The sequence below is a fragment of the Anomalospiza imberbis genome, chromosome 14 (assembly GCF_031753505.1).
Source record: "Anomalospiza imberbis isolate Cuckoo-Finch-1a 21T00152 chromosome 14, ASM3175350v1, whole genome shotgun sequence".
Classification (NCBI taxonomy): Eukaryota; Metazoa; Chordata; class Aves; order Passeriformes; family Viduidae; genus Anomalospiza; species Anomalospiza imberbis.
In genome coordinates, this window is record NC_089694.1 from 8,432,735 (window position 1) to 8,450,711 (window position 17,977).

Here is a 17,977-nt window from a genome sequence, read left to right on the forward strand (position 1 = left end):
TTGAATTAGTGAGGCTGAAGAGGAGCCCAGTGCAGCACCTGGAGTGTCCAGGAGAAATGGGAGCTGGCTGCAGACAGCATGCAGGAAATCCTCCAGGGGTAGGATTCTCTGCACAGAGCACAATCAGGGGGAGGCGAGAGCTTGTGCCTGAGGGATACAAGGCTTTACTCCCTTTGGAACTCCAGACAGGAGGAGTGAAAGGGTGGACACAAGCAGGTAAGGAGGAGGCAGAGAATCAGGACATGAGAACTGTCATCCTGGACCTGACCACAAGGGTTGTGCCATCCACACAAGCTTCTGGATCTTTAGGGAAGAAGGGCAGAAAGAGGAACAAACAGGGAGGACTCCTTTCTTCCTCTGCTGTCCCTCCTGCATTCTGCCCACTCCAGCAAATGTGTGGAGGGGCAACATTCATCTTTGGTAAAGGCCTTCTCCATATTACTTAAAACATTTACAGATGTTAAGGGTTTGGGTTTTTTTAACTCTGCCCATCAGTATGAAATCTGCCCTGGTGGAGCCCAGCTCCCTGCTGTGCCCTCAGCACCATCCTGTAGCTTTCACAAAGTTCCCCTCAGGGAGCTGGCAGATCCCAACCACTTCCTCATAGCTGCTGTCTCTTTTTCAGCTCCTCTTCCTTTACCCAATTGATTTCCTGGATGCTGGAACCATGTTGGCAAAGCTCTTATCCAAGTACTTTCTATTCCTCTGCAATCTGACCTCCATGTTTTTAAAACAAAACCAAGCATGTGGCGGTCCATGAACACCACCTGGATACCCCACAGGTTCTTCCACACCCACTGGCAACAGCAAGAGGAGCTCCACATGGGTAATGCTCCTTTCCTAGAACCAGCAAGATGCCAATTCCTGCTTTCTCTTGTGCCTTTATTTACCGTGAAGGCCAGAACCTTATCTCTCCCTGCACCTGTTTCTCCTTCCCTTGCCCATCCTGGCCTGCAGGGCCCAAGTAACACTGCCCAGCACAGCTGAATGCCTTGGGGAGACACTGCTTGGAGCAGACAGCAGGCTGAGCTTCAGGTGCTAGTCAGGCTGTAAGGCAAAGGGCTACACAGGACAGCAGCTGGGCATTTCACAGACAAATGCACTCTGGCTTCCCAGTGCCTCGGAGAGTTTGGTATACCCAATACCTATGCTATTGCTATTACCAATATCGAGAACGGGACATGCCCTGGCTTGTCTGGCCCCTGCAGCTGAATCAAATAGCAGCCACTGTGGTGTTTCACCCCAGAGACACTTTTGGCTAGCTGGATGTCACAGCTGGGCACATGAGGACAAGTCCAGACATGCTGGAGCTCTGGTGGTGGCAGGGTGGAGCTTCCTCTCCCAGAGGGTCTGCTCCCTCAGGTTTCCCTCTGCCAGAGAAGCTTTAAGGCAACGGTGAAGGAAAGGAGTCGGTTCTGATGGAGGGTTTAATCCAGAGCTTTTATTCTGGCCCGTAGGCTCTGAATCCAGCAACTGCTCCAACAGAACTCCCAGACCGCGTGGTTGCTCTCCCTTTTACCTGGGGCAGGGGAGGAGGGGAGGGATCAGGAGCCATCAACCAGGTATGGCAGAGGAGGTCTCAAGGGACAAAGGACACCTGGATGGCCCAATGCCCCCGGGGGTGGAGGGCATCCTTTGAATCTGCCCAATCACTCGACACCCTTCTGGAATTCCAGGAGCGACAGACAGTGCTGGCAGGGGTCAGGGTGGGGAAAGGAGGAGTGACTGACACACCTGGGAGGAAATCTTCAGGGGAGAAACCCGGGGTTCGGGGGTAAACCATTACCTCACACTGCAACACTATGCCATGGAAAAGCCAAGGCAGAAGGGTAAACGTGAGTGCTTGTGCCCCATGGGTAATGTCATGAGGCTCGCCCAGGAGCTGAACCCAGACTTGCTAAGCCTCAGTGCCACGTACATCCTTCAAGCACAGTGACTAGGGACAAAAGCACCCTCAGCTTCTCACTGCACGCCCACACGCAGAATTTCCACTTTCCACCACGCCTCTTGCCAGCATTACCAGCAGCCCCGTGTCTCAGGGGTCTGCTCATAAATAATGCTGCTCAAGGAAAGAAAGCAGGCTCGCAGATGTGCAGGTGCAAAAAGCTGTTTGCTTTCACAAACCAACGCGCTCCGGGCACAGATGGCTGCATGCACAGAGATGACAGGCTCATGATCAAAGGCTGTTTTTGAAGATGTGGGCCTATCTGCAATGGCATTAGAACTAGAAAACACACTCCTCTGACCACAGCTGGAAATGAGATCATCGGCTGACAAATACTGCACCAAGGGACTGCCTTGGTATTGGGGCAGGTCTAACAACAAGTTTCACATTTAAATGTTATTTTGCTCTCTAGAAAGAATGAAAGCAAAGACAGAGAATGATGTGCTGGAGAAGAGCTCTTTGATCACCTGCACCGACAGCTGAAGAGACAAGCAGCAAGAATCCAGTCTCTCTGCAAGCACTCTGCTTGTCTGGCTCTGTCAAAAAACAGGAAGCAGAGCCTGCGTGGAGAGTCACACAAGCACACGTTGCCATCAGCTCCCCTTTAACCATTTCAAAGGGCTCCCCCCACCCCCGTGCAACTCAATACAGCAGCACTTCCTGACAGATGTCCAGAGGATCCCACAATGACCACAGCATCCTGCTGCTGCTCTTAAGAAACCAGCCTGGGGCTGCAGCTCAGGACAGCAAAGGGCAGATTTGCTGAGCTCTTGGAGTGCCCCAGATCTGAACAATCACAGCTGGAGCAGGGCAGGCAATTTCTGATGAAAGGACTTCTTACTGGAAAAAGAAACCCTATAGATTTGGTGAAAGAATAAGAAATTTTTGGTGAACAAAAGTGCCAGAAGTAGCAGAAGTGACCGCATCCAGACATGTCAGTGCCAGCCTGTGCCCTAGCAGCAGGAATACAGCCAACTCTGCATTAGGAAAGTGGAAATAAGAGCAGAAAGCCCTGCACTCACCCTGTGCCAAGGCCAGAAAGCAGGAACACTTGAGCACAGTTGAGCTGGAATTGTTCAGGGTTTAGTGGGGGAAGAGCACCAGGGAAAACCCCTTTGGGCAGTTTCACAAACATGCTCCTCACCTTCCCATGACAGGCCTCAATGTGAAAACAACATGCCCTGTTATCACAGCCCCTCAAACAACAGGACAGGTTCCCCAGCATGATGTTGGCTCTGTCACCAGCAGCAAATCAGACCTAGATAGCTTTGTTTTGATCTCAGAATCCTGCCAGTCTATAAGGTGATTCCTAAAGCAGGACCATTTAAATTTTGTTTCAAAGTAAGTAGGCTATTGGTATTACCAATATCGAGAACGGGACATGCCCTGGCTTGTCTGGCCCCTGCAGCTGAATCAAATAGCAGCCACTGTGGTGTTTCACCCCAGAGGCACTTTTGGCTAGCTGGATGTCACAGCTGGGCACATGAGGACAAGTCCAGACATGCTGGAGCTCTGGTGGTGGCAGGGTGGAGCTTCCTCTCCCAGAGGGTCTGCTCCCTCAGGTTTCCCTCTGCTGGAGAAGCTTTAAGGCGACGGTGAAGGAAAGGAAGCTTTTATTCTGGCCCGCAGGCTCTGAATCCAGCAACTGCTCCAACAGAACTCCCAGACCGCGTGGTTGCTCTCCCTTTTACCTGGGGCAGGGGAGGAGGGGAGGGATCAGGAGCCATCAACCAGGTATGGCAGAGGAGGTCTCAAGGGACAAAGGACACCTGGATGGCCCAATGCCCCCGGGGGTGGAGGGCATCCTTTGAATCTGCCCAATCACTCGACACCCTTCTGGAATTCCAGGAGTGACAGACAGTGCTGGCAGGGGTCAGGGTGGGGAAAGGAGGTGTGATTGACACACCTGGGAGGAAATCTTCAGGGGAGATCTCCTCCTCTCACCTGGGAGGAGATCTTCTGGGGTTCAGGGGTAAACCATTACATCACACTGCAACAGTAGGCATTACTGGATGGTGCCAAACCAGACTTCTAGGAGAGGAGTCTCCCCACCCTTCCCTGGGCTCAAGGCTAATGTGGTCTCAAGGAGGCAAGCTGCTCCACTACTGGCTGTGCTCTTAAAAGAAGAGACAAAGCCCAATATTTAGCAACTTTCTCAACACCCTGTCTCAGCACTGACACCCATTTATAAATGTGAGTAGGGACAGTGCCAGTTAAACTGTCTCCTTCCCTCATATGTCAAATCACAATAAAAAAGCACAGCATTTGCCTTTCTAACATGATCCTACTTTCTGGCTGTCAGGGCACTACCCTGAGGAACAGCTGGCATGTGAGGGGATAGGATGTGATGAAACACAGCAGAGGCAGTGCAGAGATACAGGAAATCTTTTAATTGCTATCTCTGAAAGCAGATAATCAACTAGAAATAAGCAGGAAGGGACTTCTTGTCTTTGGTATTATTGAACACCAAAATATATGGCAATGTACTCCCTTACTGCTTTGTCACCATCGGTCAGCCACACTTAAAAAATATGGTTGTGTTAACACCACTCAGTACTTTAAAAAAACACAAATTGGTGCTCAGGAACCATGACTTACACCAGTGGATCTTCTTTCATGAACTGTCACCTTCTCATGATCTGATTATTTATTTTTCCCTGCTGCTCAACAATGACCTTATTATTTTTGGTTTTGCACTCACCTCAGTAACATTCATCACTTTGATTGCTGCCAGCTGCCCAGTCTTAACATGGCGACCCTGTTAAAATAACAGAAGACACTATGTAACACATGTAGGCAAACTATGAATACATCAACAAATTAGGCTATAACAACCAGGTTTGACTAATTGCTTTCAATCAAGTTCAAAGCAATGTTGTAGTTGGAGGTGTCCCTGCTCCTTGCAAGGGGCTTGGACTAGGTGACCTTTACAAGATCCCTTCCAACCCACTCTATTCTGTGATTCTATGTACTAAACAACCTTCCAGCGACACAAAACCACCAAGGTGAAGCTTGGTGATGTGTTACCAGAGCCACACCCTTACTGTGCTCTGAATTTAACAGAGTTACCTCTACAGGGTTCAATTTCCTTTTAGCACAAAGGGAGCAGTAGTGCTGGGAGACCTCTGTTCTCACAGCACAACACGGCACAAGCTCACAGGTCTCCATCTAACTTCTGTTCAACAGGTGATGCCAGCCCTCAAGCCTCTTCTAGGACATCTCAGCACACTCTCAGAATGCCTGAACAAGAGCCACGTTCCTGTCCTGCCTGAGGTGTGCTGGGGAATCTGGAAGACCTTGAGCAGTTGGCTCTGCATCCACCTTGACCCCTGACACGTCCTGGCACATCTCAGGGTAAAGCCAAAATTCTGGGTTCCAGTACATCAATCTAGCAACCTCTAGTGGCTGCCAAGAAACTAAAGTTTGATGCATGTTTTTTGTCTTTTTTTTTTTTTTTAATTTTCTAATGCTTTTTACTTCAAAATGCTTAGTTTTTATAATTCTTACTTCAGCTGAGTTAACTACATCTCAGCTACTACTCAGCTAGTATCTCAGCTACTTCCTCAAAATCATGCAAGAGCTTTGAATGTAAAAATGTCATCTTCTGTGGTGGTGGGGAAGAACTAACCCAGGACTTTGTGTGGGTGCCTACACATGTACACAGTTCATATGGAATGCCCACACCCCACAGTCACTTTAACAAAAGACAGCTGGTAACTTCAGACTAGGTAATAGGTTTGGTTTTGAAAACACAGCTAGGTAAAGGGAGGTAATAGGAAATAAAGCTATTAAAACAGAAAACTTGCTACTGAGACTGAAAAAATGTGATTCTCAAGAACACCCATCACAAACGCAACTGCGATTCTTGCTGTCAGCTGCAGTTTCTTGCTTTGGTTAGGTCAAGCTGCTCAACAGATACCACAGATGAAGCCTTTCACCACGATAACCAGCACTGACCTCACACTGGAAGATAGTATCAAAAGATTTGAATATACAGTGGGTTTGCTGTACATCCTAGCTGCTCACTTCCATCAGATGTTCAGAAATGGGTTTGAAGCTTTGAGACTGCAATTTTATTCCCAAAATAGTAGTGCCTGCAAAGCTGTATATCAAAATAACTAACTGACACCAGTTAAGGACACCACTGGAAATCAGGAAATCAAATATGAAATGCTGCAGTTTGCAGACAAAATGATTTGCAGGTGCAATTTACACTCACAAAATTAAAAGCTGGGTTGATGAAATTTTAAAACCCAGGTTTTATATGCACAAAAGTGCATATAATTGTTATTTCTAAGATTAAGCAATTTTGCATCAAAGAAAAATGATTCCTCATTCTCAGGCAATATGTCACAGTCATGTTTCCTTTTAGAAAAAACTAAATCCTGCTGAGTTTTTTGTATATTTAAAGGTGTCCTCTTTCCATGGAAGCACTCCTGGGATTGCAAAGCATTTTCTCATGAAGTAGAATGATAGGATTTACCTATCAGCACAGACCTCAGGAGGAAGACAAATAGGGCACATTCTCCCCAGGCCACACAGGTCTTGGTGGGTGAGTGTGGCTGGGCTGTGACCAGTGCCAGCCCAAAGGATGCCGGTGTTGGGTCAGCATCCATCCCAACACTGGTCAGCGAGTTCCCTCTGCACAGCCACAGCTCCTCTCTTGGAGCCATTGTCTGCAAATGTTCCCATTTCCACTGAATGTCTTGGCAATGCAGGAAGAGGGCCATCCCCAAATCACAGCCACCCTGTCTGCACCCCAGAGTTAGTCTGAGACGAGCACACTGGTAGCTCCACGTCTCTGGACACCACCAGGTGACCAGCCCATGGAAAACAGGAGTCTCCCCTGGACTGCTGTAGAGTCTGCAAAGGACCAAAGACTAACACTGATTTTCACAACTGTCGTGAAGCATGGAAACCTGCTGCTTCACTGAAAAAAACAATCAATCAGTCCTAGGCTAACACGGCACTTGGATATTCATCAGAATAAGGAAGAGGGAAAGGCTTGGCATTCAGTCCTGGTGTCAAAGCATAACTCCTGGTCAAATTGTCCCTCTGTGTAACAGATATTGGTCATTTTGCTGCCACAGCTATTTCCACTGTATGCAAAACCTGCTGCTCTCACCACTATAAATGTGAATACTAAAGTCCCCCCAAAAAAGGTTTGGAAAATCAGTATTTATGGGAAAGAAAACAGCAAGTCCTTTTGTTTTGTGGACTGTGATTCACCTTTGCTCAAAAAGTATGTCCCTGTTAACTAAGATGCACAACTCAATCCTGCTCCTGAATTAAGGCACAGACTATGACTGTGCTGGCAGTTCAGAACAAAAATTACAGATTTCTCAATATTGGTCTTCTAAACTGTTCAGAGTCAATTTTCCTTAACATCTCTAGATGCAGTAAACATCCTGAACCCAGTCCTGGTAGAGAGTAATGCTCTAGCAAGGAAAGATTTCAGTGCTGGTCCCTTATTTTTTTCATTTATCAATAAGTCTCAGAGGTTAGCAAGAGTTCATGGGAACTCTCACACTGCTGCTTCTGCTGAAGCCACAAAGTTGAGCATGTGCGAATTGTCTGGAGAAAAGTGGTGTTTTGATTTTTGTTTAAAGCTTCTAGGAGCAAACTGGCTGTTTTAACTTTTTCCCAACCAAATGAGATCAGCTGATTCACTTACTTCCAGTGACAAGACATGCTGAACTTCATCCTTGCTGATTTAATCTGAGAAGAACAAGGGGCATTGCCCTCCCAGCCCTCTGTTCACTCTGCCACTGCCCATCCTCTCCAGATCATTGGAGTTCAGCCTGCTGTGATTCAAGATCCTCCATTGCACACTTCCCCAGAAACTGGGCAGAGGGCTGGAATGGTCTGTGGGCTGGTTTCCCTAATAAAAGGTTTAATCTTTCACCCAAATGCTCAGTATAAGAGCTCTCGAGAATGTAGTCAAAGCATCCAACAGCCATTTGCAACACCCATATTCCTACCCAGAAGTACCTCATCAGATTCTATCAAGCTCACACAGAGCTTAGACACGAACAATTCTGAGGCTCAACGACTTTCTAAAATTGAAGTTCCACCCTTCATTTTGATGAGGTATCGAAGCTGGAAAAAAATTCTCCCATTAGCTTTGAGTCCAGCTAAATTCCTGGTCTCCTCCAGAAAATATTTCCGCATAGTCTGCTATAGTTGCCAGTTAGTCACGACAGCAACATTCAGCAAACCTGAAGCCAGCGCACACATTTTTCAAATCTACACACTGCTCATTGCAGCCAGACTTGTGGGAGATGCTTTATGCCAAAGATCTGGTTCTGATGAGCTCCAAGCCTGCATTATCTCTGCAGAGAGAGATACATGGAATAGGGCAGACTGCTCAGTGTTATTTCTGTTGGATGTGTATTTATTTTTTCACCTCAGATAAAGGAACCGTTTATCCACGCCCTTTACTAAGGGTCAAGACAAGTACTTTTCTATTTACATCAAACAAGAGTGTCAACATTAGCAGCCAGCTATTAGCTGATAAAGGGGCTTTACATGAATTAAGTATATTTATAAAATGATGCATTCAGTCACATACAACACCTTTTCCTCTTATGTTCTAAAAAATATTTTGCACAGTCCCTGGCTTGGGCCATGGTTACAAGAGGAGACCCAAGGCTCCAATGAGATTATAAGGTTGCAAGTCAAATGCAGAGAGCTTGGTTTGACAGCTTCCCTCCCAGATCCTGCACGTATCTATCTTCCTGGGGGTGGGAAACAGCTCCCATCAGCTTCTCTCCCCACTTGGGATCTGACAGATTTGGAGTGGACAATTGCAAGTCCAGCCAGCAGAAGCCAGCTGTCCACTTAAGTGCTGCACACCGTGCCAAGGCAGCCCACGGCAGTCCCACCACAGGCTTCCTTTTTGGCAACAAGCACTCATTAAATATCCACGTGTTTCTGGGCCTGTCTGGTGGAGCTGTCCCCATGTAACCGCTGCAGGAAAAAGTGCACGAGAAAGGCAGGGACTGCCTGCTGCAGGACACCAAGGCAGCACAGAGCTGGTGCATTTCACCACACCAGAAGTCCTTGTTCTTGTCCATGTCCTTGTCTTCTCATCTGCAACCAGAAGCACCACAGAGAGGTGGGCAGGTGCCTGTGTGCAGGGACACCTCCCAAAAACCAGAAGACTTGGACACTTCAAGTTTGCACCTTTGTGCCCGCATGAAAGGCCATTTCATACCAAACACTGCTATCAGGCACAGACACAACCAGCTCACAGCATGAGCACAAGGGTAGGGGACTCCTGGCTGACCCACCACAGCTCTGCCTGCCTGTGTAATCCTGACAGCTGGTAGATACCACAGCTTTAACTCTTGGGACCTTCTCTGGGTGTTCAAGATTTGCACTGTAAAGCAAGATGTGGCTGTTGGAGGTGTGGGACTTTGGCAGTCAAGGTCTTTCTCAACCAGACATTCCTTATGGGATAACAGATGTAGCTTGTGGCCACCCGCCCTTTGGGAGCGAGGTGAAAGCACAGCTGTGTCGCTGCAAGCTCTCACCGAAAGTGAACTCGAGCAATCAGATTTCCTGTTCAAAATGCACTGATGAACTTTGAAGTTTGAGCCCATCTGTGTGGCCCTGCAGCTGCTGGCAGCTCGCCAGCTCAGCCTGCTGTGCCCTGTGGGACTGGTCCCCACCCTTTCGCCCCTCTCCTCTCCACCCTTTCCATCCTGCAAACAGAAGAAAAGCCTTTAAGAGATTATGCATAGAGTGAACAATGCTCTGTGTAGGGATCCAGGAAACCCTATGTCCTACTCCACATGACCTTAACAAAGTCACGATCCTTCTGTTTCCCTTTCCACCCGCATAGGACTTTTCTGCTCAGACCCAGTTCTTTAGAAGGGATGAGTGATGTTTGCTAACCCCAGCCCCAGAGCCAGTGGGAACACGAGCTCTGCCTGTTCACACTGCAGGCAGGCAGGAGCAGCCTCCCATGCAGCTGCAGCTTGCTCCGCAGTGGGTCAGCACAGCAGGGAGGAGAACCCCAAAAATATAAAACCTGCAAATAGGCTGCTCCTATGCAGCAGTTTAGACACAGCCACTGCTCTACAGTAAAAGGCTCCCCATACAAGCATCCTGCTGTCCCTCAGGGTCTTCACGATGTAAACAAGTGGTCAGGGTTTGCACACCTGGGGCTGTGTCACCTGAGAAGACAGTTTTTAGGTGAGCTCTATCAGCAAGAACAGTCCATACATCTCAATTCAAAAACTGCAACCATGTGAGACAACGCACAGTAGGTATGGTTGGAGATCTTCAGCTAAAAAATACAGCAGTAATGCAAAACCTGAAAGGACCTTCCAGGAATATATTCCAAGGAAGAAGTAATTAAGAGCTTATAGCTTGTTTTTGTTAGTTAATGGCCCAAGGCAAAGTTCAGAGTAAGTCATGCTCTGAATACTAGCACTGGATTTCAGGAACAATCCATTTCATCATAGGCTATGACATGTAATCCACATAAACTCTGAGCGTTAAAAAACCCCCAAAACCAGAAACACAAAAAACTGCACAAAACCCCTCAAACCACAAATGCCTTGGACAGATGGGCACCAGTTTCACAAAGTCTTTTTTTTTTCTTTTTTTAACCCTCCACAAAGAGCTCGGGACAACAGCCAGGTGGGAACACAGCTATCATTTTGATTACAGCTTCATCCTTTTAATCACAAACTCAGGCTGCAGAAAGCCTTCTCTGACTGACAGTATAAAGTTTTGGTGATCCATCCACATCAGCTCTGGATGTCTGTTGGATTTCAGAGCTGTAAATCAAAGAATTGTATTCCACTAGAGCATCTCTTTTCTTCATTGTCATACTGGGAGATGCTGAGATTTTGGAAGCTGTTCCAGTTCACCTCTGGGGTAGCCCTCAGCTCCATCTCCCAGCTGGAGCACACCTTTCTTTCCTTGTGACAGCTTTCATGGCAGCAGTGCAGCATGCAGGGTCTGCCACAGAACCGCAGCCCGGCTGTGCCGGCCGTGTGGATGCCACGCGTTTGCCCTTTCAGCCCCACATCTGCCATGCAATTTCCAGACAGTCCCAGATCTCACCCAACACCACTTGGGCAGCATAGCCAAATATTGCATTTCCTCTTCCTTATGCTCCTTTAACACACTCTGGATAGCTTTGCTGCCATTAACTGTGCCAAAGAGAGGAAGAGAACACAGCAGACTCAGCACCAGCTCCTGAGACCAACACGAGGCAACACGAAGGTCCTTTGTTCTTTCAGACAATGCAACATTGCACACCACCAGGCACAGTCCCTCACGTTGGAACAGGACTGCCTGGCAGAATCCAACTTAACGCTGCCTTCAGAGCCAGCCCTAAATGTTTCCTGCCAGGGAAAGCAAAGCACATCACCTACAAACACTACAAAAATTCCACCCTGCTCCAGTGCTGGTCAGTGTGAACAACAGAAACAGCAACACACTGTAGGTAACCGAGACATGCCCTCCAAGGTTTATGTCGTACTGGTCTTTTTTTCTCCTATATGCTAAACCCCACTCTGTTTTTAGTTGTGTTCCAAAAAGTCAGCTAAAATGTATCACTTTAGGTATAGACCATATCAGTAAGTCAAACATCATTTCACATATCCCAGAACTTGGGCTGTAAAATATCAGTGGTAAACCCTAAAATGTCTGCATGTAGATATATAAAGAATGAAAGTTAATTAATAACATTCTGCGCTCTGTAAGACAAAGGCTGCTACATTAATGAAGAAATATTAGGGATATATATGATTTATAAAGGGATTTAAAATTATTTTAAAAACCCTAAAATGTTACATTGCATTACAAATTAAAAAATATAATTTTGTAAAGTTTATCACATTTACAAAGTAAAAAGGTATTGAATATCCAGTGAAAAATAAATTCTTTTCCTCGCAAACACCACCACCCTATTTATGTGCAGAACATGTCATTTTATCCCTCCCGTTGCTTTTCTCCCCCTCCGCATATCAGGAGTGGAAATGTATTTGCGCTCACTCAAAGTGAAAATATTGGTTTTATGAATTTTTCCAAATGAAGCTTTAGATGTTTCAGGGGTAAGATGTAAAAAAATAAAATCAGGAATTTGTCTCAGGGCCCCTGCTTGGGTCACATGTTTAAAGAAACAAACAAAATTATCATTGTAAATCATAATACCACTGAAGATAACTAAGTTGGCAGTGGTATAGGAGAACTTCCTATATACTAAAATAGCAGCACATTGGCCCAGAGAAGAGATTAGAAAATATAACCTCCACTAGTCACTTAAAATTCTACCCACATCCACATTGTCTAGAAGGGAGGGATGGATAAAGGTCATTTCAAAAGGACCAGATCAAATCACCTTGATCTCTGGAGGAAAACAACACTTTTTCATCCCCACTGTAAATGTCTGCACCACAACCCTCCTGAACTGTAAAACCCAAGAGGCACCAGAAGCAGTTTTTCTGTCCAGTTTTTTTTTTTTTTTATCCTTTCAGTTCCTATTTCCTCCCATTGTATGAGTGGAAACACAGATTGTTTGCTTTGCCTAATGTTTGTCTGTGTCTGACTGCAGACCAGTGGGAAAAGAAAATGAAACGAAGGAACAAATTCAAGCTCTTTCACACACACATATTTGAATATCGACATTTTCTGCAGTATCAGTATGTTCACTGGATCAGATTACCATCCTCATCCAAAACATGAACCACTCAAGGCTACTGCATACTTGTATGAGAATGGACTAGGGACTGATCTTTGGGGTTACTAAAACCTGCTCCCAAATGGGTCTCTCACTGTGATCAGCAAGATCACGCAAAGCACCACGCTCTTTTGAAAATACCATTCTAGCCATAATACAAAGAGGTTTGTCCTCTATTTATTTGAAGTGGGTGGTGTCTGCAGAAGAACATCCCATGTAATCTTCTGCAGCTCCATGCCCATTTGGAGGGAAGTACCCGTTCCTGTGGCTTCTCCTTGCTCAGCTAACATGTAGACATGATGCTTTAGATCTCCAACTGCTACTTAAAGTTTCTGAACAATGTGAGCAATGTGCAAGACAGAGAGCAGGAAAGAGCAGGAACACTTCTCCTGGGGCAGGTAAAACCAGGGTGGCCTGTTGTGGGTGTCAGTGGGAGACTGAGAGCTGCAGCACATAGATCACCTTGGAGGAACAACCTTCACCTGCCACATTTGGGGTCAGCCTGGCTGGGCATCACAGGGTTACTGGAGGCAGAGCTGCTCCTGGTGAAGGACCAGACTCCCACTGACTTTGATTTGGTCCAGGTTCCATCTGGTGATACTTCAGTAGCACTTGAGGGGATGGCAAACACTGAAGCTCCATTTCCCCTCTGTTCAAAAGTCATTCAGGTGCTTGAGTTTAGAGGGAACTGCAAGGCCCCTGACTGGGAACTGCTGCCAACATGGAAAGAAAAGCAACATTTTGGGGCCATATGTGGGTTGAGCAACTCAGACAGCAGCACAGTGAATAGGAGGAGAGGTCTGAGAAGCAGAAGTGCAGTTATCCCATTTTCCTCACACTACATTTATCAGGACAAAAAACCTGATTTCGTTGAGCCTAAATATCACTATTTGCACAAGTAACAGCTTCAACAGCCTTGCTATTCATCCTGAGCTTTGGCATTTGTCACATGCCTTCACATCTGTTGAAACACTCTCAGATTTCCAGCTTCAGACCCCCACCAGGGCTTGCTACCCCTGTCAGGGGCACGGAGGCTCTGCAGACATGGATGGCTTTCCTCTTCCCACGGGAGTTCTGGCTTGGGGACACTGGGCTGGTGGGGTGTTCAGGACAGCAGGGATGCAGGGCAGTGGGGATATGGGGTATTTGAAGTCTCAGGGCTCCTCTTGTTGTGAACGGGAGGGTGGAAGAGCCCTGGCACAGAGCCAGTCCCACCGAGCACTTGGGAGCCCAGTGGTGATTTACAACAGCAAAGGTCTGCTGCACCAGAAGTCGATTCATCCAGAAAAATAAACAATTTTGGAAAAGCCTCAGCCTTTGGAAGGCTCTCACTCTGCAGAACAGGGGTTGCTGAGAAGCTAAGTCTGGGGTGAGGTACAAATCCCCCAGCCCAGTGAATTTTTGCTGCCTGACTCATACACATCCGTTTACAGAAATGCACGGCGCTAGAGAAAACCTGTTCATAGCACATCTCTGCTGGATAAGGTCACAGGCAGTTAAGGGTGTCCTGCCAGCCCCATCCTGCTGAAAGGCAGTCAGGGCTGGACTGCAGGAGTTCAGCTGATGGGTGGCCAGAATTTTGGAGCAAGAATCCCTCAAAGGAAGGGTTTTTGGCACACCATTGCTACAAAGCTACAAAGGTTAAGCTGCACACAGCAATTACAAACCTCATGTAAGAGAGTAATCTTTTAGCTTTTTAAGTAATGTAGCTTTATTAGCCTTCTATCCCACATGAACACAACCTTGTGTGCACGTTAATATCTTAACATTTATATCACTGAATTTTTAAAGATCCTTCAGCATTCTTGTAAACAGCAACTGTAACGCAGTTGAATTTTCTCTTGCATATAATACAGAACATACACGGCTCTGCATAGGTTAAAACTGTGTTGTTAGGTTTTTTTTTTTTTTTTTTAAAAGGCTTTGAGGCAAGCAGGGTACACAGCTGCAAGTTCCAGCCTAAATAATGACAGAGCTACAACAACCTTAAGGGTGATTTACTTTTCCATTCCAGTTCTGGGGGTGTTTTTCTCACACAGATCGCAGTGCCATGCGGGTACGCACCTCTGCAGGTGGCTGTGTTCAGCTCACACAGTATGGACAGCCCAGGACTAACAACTGGCATTAAAAGCGTTTCTCTTACAGTCTCAGAGTCTTGCCTTCAGCATTTCTTGGCCAATAACCTCCCTATGACCCTGTTCACCTGAGGTGAATCCTGAAATCAAAAACTCTGCTGACTAATACGGGCAAGTTCAGAAGATCTGAGGTTTGCCTAGGGAAAGGTCATATTCTTTACACACATACCAAAGTCTTCACAGAGAATTTAACTGAGGGAAAAAAAAAAGAGCATATAATCATGCCTTTTCATTTGGCTCTACCCAGTGAATCCTCTCCAAAAATTAAAAGGGAGTTAATGAACACAATTAGTCTGTGAAAAAACAGAAAAAGACTCCAGATTTCTGAATTATTTCTGTAAGAGATGAGCTACATGGCACTGATCTCACAGCAGCAGTCAAATCCCATTTCCTTCCAAAATCCTATTGGCCAGATGGTCCAGAAAACTCAAGGGAAAATTACTTAAATGTTTGGAAAGGCTTTCAGTGTTAAGTTAGTCTCCAAAATGAAACCAGACTACCCTTTTAATTAGTCCTACAAGTGAAGTATAGCTCACTTTTCTAATGAATTTAAAAGAGAGAGGAGATTCCAAGATCAAAAAAAAAAAAAAAAATCTGAATTCACAAGGAGCACTGGTGTTATTTTTTTTTTCTAAACTGATCTAATCAACTTTGTACAGCAGAAGCCTGGCTGGCAAAGGTTCCCCTCTCAAGCAAACTACAGGTCAGATGCACAGTAATAGTTCCTGAACAGCTACGAGCAGTTACTGTTCTCAATTTCTGTATTACTTGTAGGGATTGAAGTCAATCACAGCAGGATAGAAATGAACAGTGAACTCTTGAGAGGAAGAAAGAAATAAATACCCCTGCAGAATAATTTCAAGAAAATGGCTAAACACATTACAGCTGAAGAACCGCAGAGCCTTAAGCAATGCAGCTCAGCGTAATTATGAGCACACACGAAGCAAAAGCAGCAGTGAATCACTGGAAGAACTGGTCACAAGAGGTACCAATAATTTCCTGAAATTAACTACTTAACAGTCCTTACTGGATTTTTGAAACTCTCATCTCTTTGTCTCGCCCTGTTTAAAGACATTAATTTTGTACAGGGCAAGATGAAGCAGTGAACTGCACCGTGAGCTGTGTGTGGGGGAAATAACACCAGAGCCCCAGCACAGGCTGGGGACCCCCTGCCCTCCTCCCATGCACTGCTGGCTACACCTCCCCAAGGTTCCCTGCAGCTCTTCCCACCAACAGCTGACCACGGCTTGTCCCAACACCGAGGTTCTCGCACCTACCTCTGGCCCCACTGAAGTCAGCCAGACAATCTTAATGATTCTATGTCCTAGGGAATTTCTGCTGTTGAGTTTATTAGACCTGAATTCATCTCATAAAGGGTCAAATTTCCCAAACAAAACAAACCTCACTTTACAGTGAAAAAAAAGTGTATTTTCAACGGTTTCTCTGTTGGAAAAGGTGTGATTGCACAGATCCTCTCACGGGTTTGAGCCAGAGCTTGTGACACAAGAAATAAACCTAAGCCACTGCTGCAGCGTGTCCACTTGTGTAAAAGTATCTCTGACAAGCCACTGCAGGGCTGCCACCCTAAGTTCACAGCCCATGGGAAATGAGGCTCTCCATAAACCTAGAGATGGAAACAGAGAGCTCTCCCTGCTCTGTCTCAGGACACTCGCCCACGTTCACGGCGTGGGGTCGAGGGCATGGCCCTCACTCGGGGTTTGCCAGCTGCTGTGCCACATGAAGCTCTCAAGGCAGTAGAACTTGCATGAACTTCTTCCACACCAAATACAACAGGGCCCGGGTACTACAGACAAAAGGGCATGCACAGAAACACACAGAGAAATATTCAAAACTGAAACACTGAAATCCCCTGGCCTAAGGCACCTCAAATGTCAGTGAAGAGCACCAGAACCCTTTCTCATGATTGGCTCTTTAAGCTACTTCTCATTTTCCAAGCCCTGAACCCTATGTGCTTCCTTTACCTTGTAACAGCAATAGCCTGTCCAACCAGCTGCATCACATCCAAAGCAGCTGTCAAGAAAGACAAAAAACAAAACAGCAAAACAACCTCAACATTCCACAAGGCATCCAGCTAATGCCAGCAACTTGCTGGCTTACATGTAAAATATAAATTTAAAAAGCTAGCATTTCTGCTTTAACACCTAGTTGTGCTCACTTAAAAAAAAATCACTTAAAAAGTTTAATCATCCACAAGTTTCCAAAAAATCTTCCTTTTGCAGCTCCTTTGCATATTCCGTCATCTATATCCAGATGCCAAAACACACCACCAAGAGCTCACTGCTGCTTTGGATAAATATGATATTATGTGCCAGAGGAAAATTTTGCAGGATAAACTAAAACTCTACAGCATTGCCAATGCACATATTTAAATATCAGAAATTTAAATTATTAGGTCTCTATTCATAACAGAAGTGTCATTAAAAAAAAACATATATCAAAGTGCATGTGGAAACCCCACACCAGAAAAGCCATCTCCCAGTTACTTTGCATTGCCTTCTACCTTCTGAACCTTCAGGTTCAGGGGAGCACATGAACTTGCACTCCCAAAGACAGAAAAGCTCAGCCAGTTTTTTTTTTTTTTAAGAAAACAGAATGTATGGGATTGCACTGCTCTTGCATCCAATCATGTTTTAACCAGTCAGCCCATTCCAATCTAATCTGAAGTCTCCAAGACGACTCAATTCCTGCATAATTTGTGCAAATCAGAGACAAACTCCTTTCCTCCCTGCACCACTGAGGCTTACAGAAAATACTTATTTTTGACATGTTTGCACAAGAAAATTACCTAACACATTCAGTAACTGAAGAGTTACAGAAAAACAAATACCTAACAAGAAGGGGTTCTGAAATTAGTCACTGAGTCATCTTTAGGGACTGGCTCCCCTGCACTGATTCCGATTTGCCATTTGCTCTGCAACCAAATAAGTGCAAGGTGAGCACCAAGCACCATCATGCCACTGTTAGCACTAAACTTCCTCTCTGAATAGGTCAAACAAATGACATCATGTGCAAAGGACTGGAAAAAAACAAGGTTTCATATAATTATTTTTAAAGACCTGGTTTGCATACATGGTTTGACCCAGTTTAATTAGAAATGTTATTTCCAGCTCAATATTGTTAAACGTGGACATGCTCAGTGGCCTGAATCAGGCTGGCTTGTCATTTCCCTTTCACTGA

The 17,977-nt window shown here is 45.8% G+C and overlaps 1 protein-coding gene across 6 annotated transcripts in view; it reads right to left on the reverse strand.

Annotated features, from left to right (window-relative positions):
• NRK (Nik related kinase) overlaps window positions 1-17,977 on the reverse strand; it is a 100,916-nt gene that overhangs the window by 58,297 nt on the left and 24,642 nt on the right. For 5 of the 6 annotated variants that reach the window (XM_068204760.1, XM_068204759.1, XM_068204762.1 and 2 more), the window contains exon 3: window positions 4,647-4,703. In XM_068204760.1, coding sequence (XP_068060861.1) covers window positions 4,647-4,703 — 57 coding nt within the window. Of the gene's footprint in view, window positions 1-4,646; window positions 4,704-5,902; window positions 5,975-17,977 lie in introns of those variants that run through there. The other variant, XM_068204763.1, reaches the window with a different exon arrangement.